General features: G+C 37.8%; 1 protein-coding gene and 1 long non-coding RNA gene across 2 annotated transcripts; one reads left to right on the top strand and one right to left on the bottom strand.

The window, feature by feature from the left end:
- Positions 1–2,627: 2,627 nt before the first annotated feature.
- On the bottom strand, positions 2,628–3,838 carry LOC112481892. The gene is made up of 2 exons (XR_003047103.1): positions 3,594–3,838; positions 2,628–3,464 (listed from the first exon to the last, which is right to left on the bottom strand). It is a non-coding gene; the product is annotated as an uncharacterized LOC112481892 (long non-coding RNA).
- Positions 3,832–14,683, top strand: NECAP1 (NECAP endocytosis associated 1). Its single transcript, XM_006914672.3, has 8 exons — positions 3,832–3,956; positions 8,598–8,698; positions 8,857–8,961; positions 9,645–9,726; positions 10,516–10,624; positions 10,723–10,906; positions 12,360–12,462; positions 12,793–14,683. The coding sequence occupies exons 1-8, from the start codon at positions 3,862–3,864 to the stop codon at positions 12,839–12,841; spliced, it is 828 nt and encodes a 275-aa protein (XP_006914734.1). The 5' UTR covers positions 3,832–3,861; the 3' UTR covers positions 12,842–14,683.
- The last annotated feature ends 615 nt before the right edge of the window (positions 14,684–15,298 follow it).

Below are 15,298 nucleotides of genomic sequence, written 5' to 3'. Positions count from 1 at the left end.
TATGTTTTAAAATCCTGTGAATAAATATCTCAGAGTGGAATGCTGGGTCATATGATAAATGTTTAACTTTTAAGAAAATACAAAACTTTGTTTTCCAAAATGGTTGTGCCATTTTAGCTCCACATTAGCAATGTATAAAGTTGCTCCATATCCTTGCCAGCACTTTGCTGTTTTCAAGTTTTCTTTTAAGCCATTCTATTAGACATGTTGTCTTGTGGTCTCTATTTAATTTATATATTTTCTGAATAGAAGTCATTTGTCAGATACATGTATTGTGAATATTTTCTCAGTCTGTGGCTTGCATTTTCATTTTCTTAATGGTAATGGCATCTTTTGAAGAGTAAAACTTTTTAATTTTGAATAAAGTCGAAGTTAACAAATATTTTATGGTTTGTGGTATATTTTATCTAAAAATATTTTCCTACTCTAAGTTTGCACAAATTTTATTTTTTTTCCTAGAAGTTTTATAGTTTCAGCTTATGATCTATTTGAGTTAATTTTTGTGTATGGTGTGAGATATGGGTTATTTTTTTTTCCAGTTGTTCCAGCACCATTTGTTGAAAAGTTTATCTTTCTCCATTGAATTGTCTTGGCATTTTTGTCAAAAATAATTTGACCATACAGATGTAAGCCTATTCTGGATTCTCTGTCCTGTTACAGTGATCTATGTGATTTATATGTCTACCCTTATGCCAATACATCACACTCTTGATTCATGTATCTTGATTCTTAATATGAAAGGGAAATTCTCCATCTTTGTTCTTAACTGTCAAAGTTGTTTTAGTTATTCTAGGACCTTTGTTTTTCCACATGCATTTATAAATCAGGTTGTCAATTTCTAAAAAAAAAAAAAAAGCCTGCTCGGATTTTGATTGGGACTGCATTGAATGTATGGGTCAATTCGGCAGAACTGACATTTTAACAGTATCTTTCAACACATGAACATGGTATATCTATTTGTTGAGGTCTACTTTAACTTCTCTCAGCAATATTAAATTTATCCCGAGGTGTCATGGTTTTTGATGCTATTGTAAATTTAAAAAAATTTTAATTTCTGATTTATTGCTAGTTATGGAACTGCAATTGATTTTAGTGTATTGACTAACTTGCAACTTTGTTAAACTCAGTTGTTCTTTTTCTTTTTTTTATGTCTCAGCATTCTCTTTGTTCGTAATGATGTCCTCCATGAGTCAAGGCAGTTTTATTTCTAATCCATAAACTTGTTCTTTTGCTTGCCCTATTGTATTGACAAGGATCTCTAGCATTATAATTAACAAAAATGTTGAGCGCATAACTCTTGCCTTGTTCTTCATTTTAGCAGAAAGGCATCCAACATTAACCATTAAGCATTATGTTAGCTGTAGGTTTTTAATAAATGCCCTTTATCAGACTGAGGAATTCCCCTTCTCTTCCTAGTTTGCTGAGTTTTTATTATGAGTATTGCATTTTTTCATATATGTTTTTGCTTCTTTGGAGGTGATTATGTGCTTTTTCTTTACATTGCTAATTTGGTGTTATATTTATTGATTTTTGAATGTTAAACTAACCTTAAATTCTTAGGAGTAAATCCCAATTAGTTATGACATAGTGTCCTTTTTACACATTAGTGTATTTGATTTGTTGAAATTTTGTGAAGATCTTTTGCTCAGGAGGAAAAATTGGTCTATAGTTTTCTTATAACATCTTTGCCTGGTTTTGGTATCAAGGTAATGATTGTCTCATAAAAATTGGTTGGAATTTTGATTTTTCCTCTTCTATTTTCTTAGAGTTTGTATAGAATTTATACTATTTCTTTCTAAAATGTTTGATCAACAGTGAAGCCATCTGGGTCTGGAGTTTTCTTTTGGGGAAGATTTTCAGTTACGAATTCAACTTTTTTAATAGATACAGGGCTATTCGGATTTTCTATGCCTTCTTGAATTATTTTAGGTAAGTTGTGCATATCAATGACCATTTCATTTATGTTATTGATTTGTTAGTATTAAGTTGTCCATATATAGAGATGTAGACTTTCATTTTTCATTTAATACTCTTCTATACTCTTTGAATTTTTTGCAGATTACATGTAGGGTCCTGAAATTGGGGAATAGGCCAAATTAATGTTAAATAATTAGTTTTAAGTAGAAAGTTTGTGTATTCAACAACAATCATTGTCTACTATGTGAAGGGCATTGTGCTGGGTGCTGAACAAGCAAAGTTCTTGTCTTTATGGATTTTATGGCATAGTAGGAGCTATTTAATGTATAATATCACATTAGGTATCATAAAAAGGTATACCAGAAGCAAGAGGAAGCATTAGAGAAAATTCATCTAATTCATCTAAAGGACCTAGGAAAGTCACAGAGAAGATATTATTTGAGCTAACATGTGAATGTATCAGTTTGCCAAATTGACAGGCTAGGGGAGAGCATTTAAGGTAGAAAGTATAATGCATGCAAAGGTATGAAGAACATGGAAAATTTAGGGAATCAGAAGTAGTTGAGGATTACTGAAATTTTAAGTGAAAGTTTGCTGGGGCTTTTCGTTGATATTCTTTGGTTTGTTTTAAATCTTGGATCTCTTTCTACGGCTTTAATATTGAAAATATATATATAATCTAGTGCAAAACATCTCAAGGTAATAAATATGGCATTAACCATTTATTATTGATAGACATTCACGTTGTTTCCATTTTTTTCACTATTATAAACAATGCTACAATAAACGTAGTACGTATTTTATGCATATAAGAATATCTCTAAAATATCTATTAGTGGATTTGCTAAAATGAAAGTTATATGCAATATTTTCGTCAATTGTGCTAAATGGCCCTAAAAAATACTGTACCGATTACCATTCGTGCAAACAGTGTATGAGAGTGGCCAATTTCTCACAACCTTGCCTTGGACAGATATGATAATTCTTTTTGAATTTTAAGGTATCACTGAGCTACCTAGATAAATTAGAGACAGGTTTTTCAATAGTCAATATAATGAAGTGGTGAAGATAGCTACCGTTGTAGTCAGACATACTTGTGTTTATATTTTGGTTTTGCCATTTGCTATCTGTGCTAATTAAATCGTTTTACATGAGAGTGTCGTGGCAAGTTTACATTTGGAATGTGCAGTAACATATTTATAGAGCGAGTTCAGTAAGATTTATAACAGAACTGGAAAAAATAGCAGCCATTAAATAGTTCATTACGCTTCCTGATTTTGTCAGTAATTGGGTGATCTCACTTAAGGGTTTAAGAAGGTCAAGTTTTCCAAAAGATAACCAGCATACACAACTGAAAGTGAGGAATATTATTTTAACAGGTGCTGTTGTGGAAAATATAAGAGAGAAAACGGTGCTATTAGGCAATTAATCAGGCTGGGAACTTTTAACCTTTAGACTCCGGAGGGTTAAAAATCCACCCTATGACTTGATCACATATTTCCAGCAGGCCCTCAGTTCCAGTTTACCGACGGATGGATACTCCTTTTCTGCCAGGAAATTACAGTTAAGAAGTTACTCTTGGAAGAAAAAAATTCGCCAGATTTCAAGATGGTCCTCATCCCCCCAGGGCATCGCTGGAACTTGCCGGGAGCAAAATGGCGGCTTTCCCTCATTACCTCTCGGGGATGGAGATTTCCACAACGTGAGTCAGGCACTGGGATGGCATCTTCGCCATTACCCAAGATGGTGAGCCGCGTAGCCTCACCGTTTCCAGGGTTCAGTATGGCTTCCCCAACCCGCGCCACCGGAGGTTAATCTCAGGAACCAAGATAAACTGGAGCGGGAGCAGCGAAAGCGGAAGTTGTCGTGCAACGCAACTCTCCGCTCCACGTCCCGCCCCCGGTTCTACGCCCCGCCCCCGGCGGCGCGGAGAGCAGAGCCAAGATGGCGGCCGAGCTGGAGTACGAGTCTGTTCTGTGTGTGAAACCCGACGTCAGCGTCTACCGGATTCCGCCCCGGGCTTCCAACCGCGGTTACAGGTACTAACCCCAAGGCACTGCAGCGTGTGCGTACCCGGTCGGGGATGACAGTTTCCTTCTCAGGTAGCAGCTGCTCGTTCCTGCCACCGCCACCTCTGGGTTGTCACCTTGCTAGCCTCCCCACCTGGGCTGTTATTGCCCTGTCCTCTTGCTCTTCCCCTACCCTGGACTGCCATCATCTTTGTTTCCTCCGCTTTAAAAAAAAAAATTACCATCCTGCATCTTGCCATCCCTCTCCCCCGCCCCGCCATCTCTCTCTAGGTTGCCCATCTCTGCTCTCCATCATCCACATCCATTCCGCCTGCTCCTTCGTTAGTCACCTTTTCTTCGCTCTTCCCTGCGTCCTTCAGTTTGCCACCCTCATCCCCACGTCCACATTTCCAGTACTCCGTGCATGTGTGAGGCCAATCGTTGTGTTGTTGGCCAGTCTCGGGATGATCTAATTTATCTTTGTGCTGTTGTCAGCCTTGCCACCGATTGTCATCCTCCATTGGGTTTTCCTTTCAGCTCTTTTGTCAGTGGGCAAAGGTTATGATTGCAGGTTTTCCAATGGTTGTTCATACTGTTTCTTTTTAATATATTTTCTTGATGATGATATACTATTGTCTATTTTCCTTCCCTCCCTCTTCTCTTAACTTCTCCTATAGCTTTTCCCTCCAGAGTTAATGCAGCATTTTCTCTGTAGGGCTAACTAACCCCCTTGTAATTCAGTGACCATGAGGGTCTGAGGATGCCGTAGGAAGTCATGAAGTCATGTAGTGGAAAGGGTTAACATGTAACTCACTGGGTTACATGTTAAAAAATATGAGTATTACCCTTGGCAACTTAACAGTTGTATGACTTTGGACAAATCTCTTAAGCTCTCCAAGGTTCAGTTTTCTTATCTGTAAAATAGAAAAAAAAAGTTAATGATAATAAAACCTGCTGTAGTTACGTACCTCACAGAAGTATTTGGAGGGTTAAATGAAATCGTATAATAAATGTGAAAGCATTTAGGAAACAGTAAAGCAGTATATAAATATATGATACTGTTCTTATTCCTCTCTCTGACTTATATCATCATCATGATTTTTTCTCTTGGCATTTATTATTACTTTGGCTGAAAGTTTATCCTCTCCTTATGTCCATTATCTTGCCTATTTACCAGAAGGTCATTCCTCATGAATCAGTATCTTTGTGGTTGGTGACCTGTGCACTAGACCCTGTGGGTTGTACCTTTTCGCAAAGAGGTAGTCCTCATTTCATGCTTTCTATCAGACCCAAAATTGAACATGAGTGAAAATCTACATGCTTTCGAATGGTAGTACTATTTGCGTGATTCATCTGAGACATTACTTTGTTTGGGAAGCCCTCCTGGACCTTCCCACTCTGGCTTAGGTATATTCTCTGTGCTTCTACAGCACCTATACCTGTCTCTGCTCCAGTGCCCATCGGTATTGTTATTGTTTTGTCTACTGTTTCTCCAGACTAGACTATGAGCAACTTGAGGTTTTTTTAACTTTATATTCCAGGATCTAGCACAATGTCTGACACATAGTGGACACTCTGTAAATATATTTCTGAAAGATGAAATTAGTAGATTACACTTCATCATGTAAATTAGCATCGATCTATTAAATAAGGAAAATAGCTCATGCCTTTCAACTTTAGGTGTTAAGACTTCCTAAAGGATATGATACGCATTGAAGTGGGGTTCTGTTCTTTTTCTTTTACTTAAAGACCTTCCTTCTCTCACTCATCTGATGAGTTTTCTATCTTCACTTACTTGTCAATTATCCTTGTCAATTAATTACACTGAGCCATCAAAGCAGTTTCTTAATTTTTTTTTATTCTTTTTCTCTTTTTCGTTCTGTGTTTTCTATTCTTATCATTGGTATTTTCTATCTTCCAAGAGGCATTTTATCATCAACCACTCTTTTAGTATAGTGAATGAATAGAGCAGAACTAAGTTTGAATAGTGATTCTCATTCGTTTTCTGGGTTACCTTTGGCACATCACTTAACCTTTTTGAGCTTTAGTTTCCTCATCTATAAAAATGGATATACTACTACTTACCTTATCAGATCCTCTCACTTAATTTTCACACAAATGGGCATAATACCTGGCACATAATAGATACTTGATAAATATTGCTTTTCTGGTTTTTTTTTTTTGTCTGCATAATCTTTTCTTTTTGTTTACCAGAAACCATTTTACATCATAAGCATGATTTCTCTAGGCTGCCATTAAGGGAAAAACTGGGCTTTTTAGGAAGCAGGAGAAATCCTTTTTTTAAATGACTAATAATATTAGAGGAATAAATGACTTTGATTCACCTAGTGTAAGCTGTTGCTTCCCAGACTTTTACGGACCATACCAGTGGAAGGAAAATTGATGAGAAACTTATAAATAATTAGAAAATGGTTTCCCAACCTATAAAACTTTTTTATTTATTACTACCCTTCTCTCCAGCTTAATTAATATTAAATTCCCTAGTGTGTTTTAATGTAATGAAAAGAATGCTAGACTTTGATGTTAGGCACTATTACTGTGTTATTGTCCTTCATTTGGGGGTGAGGTAGAGAGGATAAGCTTTTCCTTCTATTTTGTATGGCTGTTGTAAGGATTTATTGCTAAGGTAAATGAAAATTTGTGAGATCAGTTTAGAGTGTTGTCTGAAGACAAGCAAAACTAAGAGTTCTTCAGGCTGGGTCTTAGAAGTGGGAGAGGAACTAAGGCTGAGGGCTGAGGGCTGAGGGCTGAAGGCTGAGGGTTGAGGAAAACTGCTGCCATGAATTTGTAACAGAATTTGTGAAATATTGGCCCTTAGACACACAATAATTAAGACAAGGAACCTGTCTAAACAAACACATCTAGTAGGCTTGTTCCTAATATTTTCAATAGCTATTTTTACTATGTCTGGCTCTTTGTGGTATGGTAGCATCAGTAACAACTAATTAAAACTTTTTTTTTAATAGATAGGGAACCTCTAGAGTGCTCTATTCTGGATCAGATTCAGGTATTTAAAGTTTTTGAGAGCAAGGCATCAAGAGAGAAGGACATGACGATGTTTATCTTTAAAATCCTGTGCAAAATCTGTACTAATTTAAATTTTCGCTTTCCTCCTTTCCACCTTTTGCTTACCTGATTGTTAAACTCATTCTTGTTCAGATATACCCTGTTGTTACCTTTCTCACTTGGACGTATTAGTCTTCAGAGTCCTAAGGGATGAATTATTAATAACTTTGCCCTCCCTTTTTTATACTCCTGGCAAAAGAAAATCACAAATGCAATGTTTTTTAAAATTGGTCATATTTAAATAAAGTCTTAAATTTCATTCAAATTCATTTATAACACAGATTATAAATATTTAGTGTTGTCTAGCGTTTCCATGGACAGTTTGATCTTTACCCACATATCTTTCCTGAACTCTAGACTCATATATTCAACTGTCTATATCTTCTCTTGAAATCTACTAGATATTTCAGACTCAGCATAACCAAAACCAAACTCCTGATCTTTCTTCCCAGTCATGCCTTCCTCATCTCAGTTATTGGCAACTCCTTTGCTAAGGCTAAACACCTTGGAGTTATCTTTGACTTTTCTCTTTCACCTCACATCGAATCCATTAGAAAATCCTGCCGCCTTTACCTTAAATATATCCAGAATCTGGCTGCTTCAGCTATTCTCTCTTCCTAGTCACCATCATGACTTTTCTATTACTGTAATAGTCTTTTAACTAATCCCCCTGCTTCAGCACTCATATCCTTACATCTCTTCTACACAGAGAAGACCAAGTAATTCTTTTAAAATAAAATGGAGATCATGTCACCTCTGTTTAAAACCTGTAATGGCTCCTCTTCTCTTTCACTCAGATTAAAAACCAAAGTTCTTACAATGGCCTCGAAGGCCCTACGAAGGGTCCTACGTAACCTGGCCTTCTGTTAGCTCTTCCACTTCATCTCTTTATTCTAACTACAATGGCCTCCTTGCTTGAGGGCAAACATTCCAGGAATGCTCCGACCTTAGCATCTTTGCACTAGCTGTTTCCTATGCCTGGTATGCTTTTCCCCCAGTCTCTGCATGGGCAGCTCTCACTTTTCTTCACATTTTGCTCACATTTCACCTTGTTGATAAAGCCTACCCTGACCACCCTCTTGCATGCTGCAACCTGTTCACTCTCCCACTGCCCTCCCGTCTTCTTTTTCTGCTTCTGCATTTTCTTTTTACCTTAGCACTTATCACCTTCTGAGATACTAATTATTTTACTTATCTATTATGTTTCTTTTTTATTGCGTATTCTGTTAGAATGTAAGCCTCACAAGGGCAGGGATCTTTGTTTTGTTCACTGACGTTATCCCAAGCACCCAGAACAGTGCTGTGACTTACTGTGTACTCTGTAATTATTGGTTGAGTTCACTGAAAAGTAATACTATTGGACTCCAGAATCCTCAAATGGTAACATTGTCTTCTATTTGTTTTGGACTGTCTGCTACATGAGTTATCTATATAGAGGGGATTGTGAGTTATTATTTAATAGGTAGAAAGAATAAGTAATCCAGGACAAGGGAAATCGAAATATGGCAAATGATTTTTTTGTAGATTTTTCATAGATTAAAGACATGGATTCGAGGCCTGAGGCTTCCCATTTTCCTATCCTAGGGCATCTGACTGGAAATTAGACCAGCCAGATTGGACTGGGCGCCTCCGAATCACTTCAAAAGGGAAGATTGCCTATATCAAACTCGAAGATAAAGTTTCAGGTAATCTATGTTGGTGGCTCTCTAACATATTAAGGATATTGGTGTGGTGTGCTTTTGTAAGTACCTTTAAGTTGGGGATTGAAATGGAAATAGTTGTTAATTGGAGTTTTAGATTTTTTGCTTCCTTCACTCACAGAAGTCTTTCTCTTATCTGTCAGGTGAACTCTTTGCTCAGGCACCAGTAGAGCAGTATCCTGGTATTGCTGTGGAGACAGTGACAGATTCCAGTCGTTACTTTGTAATTCGGATCCAGGATGGTACTGGTAAGGGAGCTGGGATTTGGAATGGGATGAAATTAGGAAAATAGTTAATACACTTCGTTGTATCTTGACTGCATTTATCTTACTTTTTTACTAAATTTTTCCTCCCCTTTCTCCAAAGTTAACTATAGTTGCTAAAGAGAAGGATTTACATGTTATTTGTAATAGATAGGAACACAAGTTCAAGATGTAATTAATAGGTAGATGTAAATAAATCAAAATGTACTTTTAACAAAGGAGTTTACACATATTGCCCATTTGTTGTTTTGGTGCCTTTTGGTGGGACTATCTTAAATCATCTATATCTAGGCTAATCATTATCTCTTTTCCATAGTCTGTATCAGAGGTTGGCAAACTTTTTCCATAAAGAGACAGATAGTAAATATTTAAAATTTTCCTGGCCAGCTGGTCTCTATTGCAGCTATTCAGTTCTGCTATTGTAGTGTGTAAGCAGCCCTAGATAATATGTAAACAAATTGGCGTGGCTGTGTTCCAGTAAACGTCATTTTAAAAAAAGAAGCTATGGCAAGATTTGGACCATGGGCTATATGTAGTTTGCAGGCCCCTGGTCTGTGAGAAAATGATTCACATTCCCAGACTTCAGGTAAGGTAATTGTTAGATTTTCATTAAGTAGAACTTGCTCTAGGGACACTTCTATTCTGAATATTCCTGTCTTTTTCCTCAGGACGTAGTGCTTTCATTGGCATTGGCTTCACAGATAGGGGTGATGCCTTCGACTTTAATGTCTCCTTGCAAGATCACTTCAAGTGAGTGAAGCTTGTCCTAGTTACCAGATTAAATGGTTTGGGGAAAGCTGCTTCTTAGCTGAATGGGCACTATCTCTTTTACCTCCTGGTTTCTTTATTTGGTAAACTAGTTTTTCATTATCTTTGTATCTATTTTATTTTTTTCTTTTAGCCCAGAATGTGTTTTTGATCCCTTGTACAAGGGTTTGAGATGATACTTTTGTTTATGCCTCTAGAGAATATGCCCTTTCTTTTAGGCGGCTGAGAGAGGCATACAGTAACAGCAGGGCTGTATGTGAGATATGTGGGGAGTTACATACCAATTTTGTTACTTCATGTTACTGACATGCTTTGTGCCTGTCGCAGCATTTCTTCAGCTCACTTGACTTTGGCGTAGCCTGTGGTGGACAGCACCATGCACGCTGTCAGCTTCCTACCTCAAGGGCACACATACCTCTGCTTTTCTGCCTCAGCACTCTCTGAAATTGAGGAAGGCCACTCAGCACAGGGGTGCAACCTGGAAGGAATGAGGAATTAACACCTCCTCGGGAGTGGCCCTCAAACAGGGGGAAGCGAATTGGTGGCTAAATGCCCTCCTTTGAAGGGCCAAGTTTAATGCACATTCTTTTTAAGGCCAATTACCCTGTTTCTTGTCTTTTACCCCTCCCCCACCCCCTTCTCAACTCTTCATGTTTCTTCACTCTGCTTTCTGGAATCCTATTTTACATAGATTAGTTACACTCAAATTCGTGTGTCAAACTCTGCTTTCAGGGAATCCCAAATTAAGATAACTTAACTCTTTTACTGAAGGTGGGTAAAGCAAGAATCTGAGATTTCCAAAGAATCTCAGGAAATGGACACTCGTCCCAAGTTGGATCTGGGCTTCAAGGAAGGACAGACCATCAAGTTGAGTATTGGGGTAAGTATGGTTTTTTCCTCCCTTTGCTATATTTCCATAAAGCCTGTGACTTCTCTTTTTTTCTCTCACACTCATTCTTTTTTTTTTTTCTTTTACAGAACATCACAACCAAGAAAGGAGGTGCTTCTAAGCCCAAGACTGGAGGGACTGGGGGCCTAAGCTTACTCCCACCCCCACCTGGAGGCAAAATCACTATTCCCCCTCCATCCTCCTCGGTTGCCATCAGCAATCACGTTACTCCACCACCCATTCCAAAATCTAATCATGGAGGTAGTGATGCAGGTAAATCTCTCTAGTACTTTTAACTTTCAGAAACCATATCTTCAGTTATATTTCGATAACACCTATTTGCTAAAAAAAAGTGTTGATTTTTTTTTTTTTTTTTAAATTAAATAGCACTCGATATTGACAAGGCGATTCTGGCAGCCTCTAGCAAGGGATCAAAGTTTTTCTAGTGGACTGAGAGTCATGGTGTCTGGTAGATTCTTTGGCAGAAAATGGATGGGTATTAGACAGACTATTTCCTTCATTGTACGTTGGTTAGATGCCAGTAGGCCTGAGAGTCAGATGGACCAAGATTTCAGTCATAGCTCTGCTACTTAATACCTGAATATATTTGGTAATATTACTTAAGGTCTTTGAGTTTCAGTATCCTTATCTGCAAAATAGGCAAAACTACCCCAGGATTGTGAAGGTTAAATGATGTGAGGGCACCTAGCACAGTACTTGGAACATAGTGGCCATTCAGTAAATGCTATTTCTTAATTTTTTTTCATTTCTTTATGAAGGCATTTGGCGAAAAATGAGACATCTGGTTTGTGAATGCATTTTTATTCTTCCTTACTATCTGGTGGGAAAAAGAATAGATATATTTACATTTAAAGAATGAGAATATTAGAACTCAGAAAGGAATTTTCCTAGGAGTTATAAGTGTCACCAGAAGGTACTAGAGATTATATCTAAGATTTACTTTTTATTTTTTTAATTAAACTTTTTATTTTGAGGTAATTGTAGATTCACATACAGCTCTAAAAATAATGCACAGAAATCTCTTGTACCCTTTACCCAGTTTTCCTCAGTGATAACATATTGCAAAAGTATAGTCTAATATCTCAACCAGGAAATTGACATGGATAATATCACTTCTCTTACTTAGATTTCACTAGTTTTACGTGTTCTTATTCGTGTGTATATGTATATTTAGTTCCTGCAGTTTTATTATGTGAAGGTTCCTGGATCCACCACCATGGTCCACATACAGAACAATGTTATCACTATAGAACTCCCTTGTGTCACCCCTTTATAACCACACCTTCCTCCTTCGTGGCCTCTTGCTGACCCACCCACCCTCCCAGTTCCCCCAATTCCTAACCTTTGGCAATCAGTAATCTCTTCTCCATCTCTATAATTTTGTCACTGCAGGAATGTTATATGAGTGGAATCATATAGTATATAACCTTTTGGGATTGGCTTTTTTCACTCAGCATAATTCCCTTGAGATTTATCCAAATTGCTGTGTATATCAATAGTTTCTGTTTATTGCTGAATAGTATTATATGCTCTGGATGTACCACAGCATGTTTAACCATCACCCATGTAAAGACATCTGGGTTTCCAGTTTTTGGTTATTACAAATAAAGCTACTGTGTATAGATTTTTGTGTGAATATAATGTTTTTATTTCTAAGATTTTTGTTTTTCTTCTCTTCTTTTTTCTTCTTACATATTGTATTCAGATATCCTTTTAGATTTGGATTCTCCTGCTCCTGTCACCACACCAGCATCAGCTCCAGTTTCTGCAAGCAATGACTTGTGGGGAGATTTTAGCACTGCATCCAGGTATGAGCATAATGAAATAATATATTCTCAATCAGGGTATAGATGATATGTACAGTCAGATGAAATCTTTAATCTGGGAAAGCAGGGTGTTTGTAGGTCATATAGAGTCTTTGGCAGGGATTTGGGGTATGGAATTATAGGAGTGCTGGGGTTGGTGAGATAAGAAAACTATAGGGTAAAGTTTGAGTGGGATATTTCAGGCCTCAGTAAGTAGAATTGCTGTGAAGTTTCAGAAATTCTGGGCAGCGATTTCTTTGAAATTATTAAGTAAAGAATGGAGTAGCTCTCCTAATATTGTGCCTTTAACTTTCTCTCTGTTATGTCTTGCAGCTCTGTTCCAAATCAGGCACCACAGCCATCTAACTGGGTCCAGTTCTGAATAGCATTGGCAGGACATTAAGGACAGACTTGAAGAATGAAAATGACCTTGAGGGCACCAATCTGTGAGGGAAGTTAGGAATCCCTTCTCTCCCCAGAACCAAAACCACTGGACAATCTTTTTCATAGTTTCTTCATTGCATTCAAGCGGATTTATGTCACTCCCCTATGTTGTTACTTGCTGTACAGCCAAAAAAAAAAAAAATATCTCTTATTTCCCCTTCACTGTCAAGGCAGGGGAATAGTGGGTCTTTATCATACTTGTGGCTGACTGTGCAGGGCTTAAAAGGCCAGGGTCTCTGTGTGGGGAAAATGACCTCTAACATCTGTGGAATTTTTTTTCCATCTTTTAAATTCTTTAACATATTTCAGAATCATCTCACGACCCTTGTGTGCCTCTTTGGGAAGCTCTTTTTAGCAATTTCAGGGGAGACAAAAACTTTGAAACTTTCTTTTTCGCTAACCCAAGACTCTGAAAATGGACAGACTGACCTCAGTGTTTACAAATTCAGAATTTTGATAGGGATAAGAATAAAGAAAGACCTGTTTCTTGGGTCTCTGCTCTATCTCCTTTTTAGGGCTTATCCTATTGAGTGAATATTCAGTGCTGGGTGCAGCTCCATTACCCTCTCATGTGTTTACATGTCTCTTCCTATGATAAGAGGGTTGTGTTGGTGGCACCTCCACTATTCTCGTTTGTTGAATAGTGCAACGTCTTTGATCAGTGGGTGTCTCTTGGATGAAGGAGGTTCAAGGAGCTGTGTTTTCCAAGTTATATTCTAGACAAGTGTTTACAGTAAGTCCTCACTTAATGTCGATAGGTTTTGCAACTTTAAGCTACACGACTTATGACAAAACCAGTTTTATCATAGGCTGATTGATACAAATAAGAGTTAAGTTCCTCAACAGTATAACAAAATGGCATTATTGGAGGACCTGCTGTACTTTTTTGCAGCTCCTTCTAATTGCTGCATTTGAAGCAGAGCGTTACTTTGGATTTGTCCCATTATTTGACCTAAAGTTGAGGGTTTAGAGTTTTTAACCTGCTTTGTAGGCAGAGAGGTTGAAAGCACTTAACTCTTATTCCATACCCACATTGCCTTGCTGCCTGGGTATCTGGCCCCTTTCCATAAACATTTATTTTTCAGTCCATCTAATTCTTCAATAGAAAAGCTGCTATTACATGTATCCTCATTTAGAAGGGAGCTAGAGAGTCACAGTTTGAGCTGTGATAGGTTTTGCCCAGGTGACAGCTTTGATACCCTTCACCCCGGGTATCAAAAGCTAGTTGCTCTCCCACCACTTTCCTTTCCCTCTGCCCCACCATTCCTTTTACAATGCTGTGAAGAGAGTTCCCTTTCTTAGATGATCGGGCACTATCTATATTGTTTGTTATTGAGTAATCTGGAGGATGAAATGGGAGGATATCATTTCTTCCCCTAGCACCTGTTTGGATGTGTTCAGTCTGGCTAAAGGGAGTCTTAATATTCAGTTTCAAAATACACTCTCTCTCCTGGATTTCCTTCTTGACTCTTTTTAACTTTGGGTCCATTTTTTTTCATTGCCTCCCCTTCCAGGCAGCTCTATTCTTACAGAGCCATGGCAGGGCATTTTAAAATTTCAATAGAAAACACTAAAAGGAGAATCTCCAGAACACTAGTGACTAAACTATTGGGAACCTATTTTCTCAACCTTCCTTCATGTTGTGTTCTTTGTATTCTTCAGATGATAATATATTATGTATTTGAATTGCCGAAAAATTGATAATGAAGTTTAAGATATATGTATATAAAGCGTATACTGTATTGGTGCAATAATGGTAATTAAAAATATGGAAAAAGTAGTATCTCTTTTACTTTTTAATTTGCCAATTTCATTACCTTTTTCATTTAATTGATCCAATATAAATGGGCCAGTAGGTAATAAAAGGACATTTTACAGCTATTCTTCTTCTTCAAGAAATAGGGGCTTTTAAGAAGTTGAGGCTACACCTCTACTCATGGTTCTAAACCCACAGAGCACTCCTTATAGAAATTATTTATGTTTATTATTTATTTGCTGGTGTGGTAATTTCATTTGCTTCAAATTATCCTCATGATCTAGGCCAGCAGTCCCCAACCTTTTTGACACCAGGGACCCATGCTTCTACGAGAATCTGATGCCTGATGATCTGAGGAAGATCTGAAGTGATGATGCTAGCGCTGGGGAGCGGCTGCAAATGCAGATGAAGCTTCACTTGCTCGCCCACCGCTCACCTCCTGCTGTGCGGCCCGATTCCTAACAGGCCATGGGCTGGTACTGGTCCATGGCCCAGGGGTTGGGGACCTTTGATCTAGGCCACCTTTCACATCCTAGAACTATAATCAACATAAATGAAGGGAATCAGTGTAAGAAATAGAACTAAAGTCAGAGTCATAGACTGAAAGTCAGAAGGAACTTAGAGTTCACATTGAATGCT

Source organism: Pteropus alecto, unplaced genomic scaffold (assembly GCF_000325575.1).
Source record: "Pteropus alecto unplaced genomic scaffold, ASM32557v1 scaffold94, whole genome shotgun sequence".
NCBI lineage: Eukaryota > Metazoa > Chordata > Mammalia > Chiroptera > Pteropodidae > Pteropus > Pteropus alecto.
Note: the sequence above shows the minus strand (reverse complement) of the source record. Positions and strands in the feature narration are given on the sequence as shown.

Bases quoted from the DNA above. Each gene is read 5' to 3' on its own strand.
- NECAP1 (XM_006914672.3), top strand. From the start codon at position 3,862: ATGGCGGCCGAGCTGGAGTACGAGTCTGTTCTGTGTGTGAAACCCGAC. The intron at 10,625-10,722 runs GTAAGTATGGTT...TTTCTTTTACAG, and splicing joins CCATCAAGTTGAGTATTGGG to AACATCACAACCAAGAAAGG. The intron at 10,907-12,359 runs GTAAATCTCTCT...TATTGTATTCAG, and splicing joins TCATGGAGGTAGTGATGCAG to ATATCCTTTTAGATTTGGAT.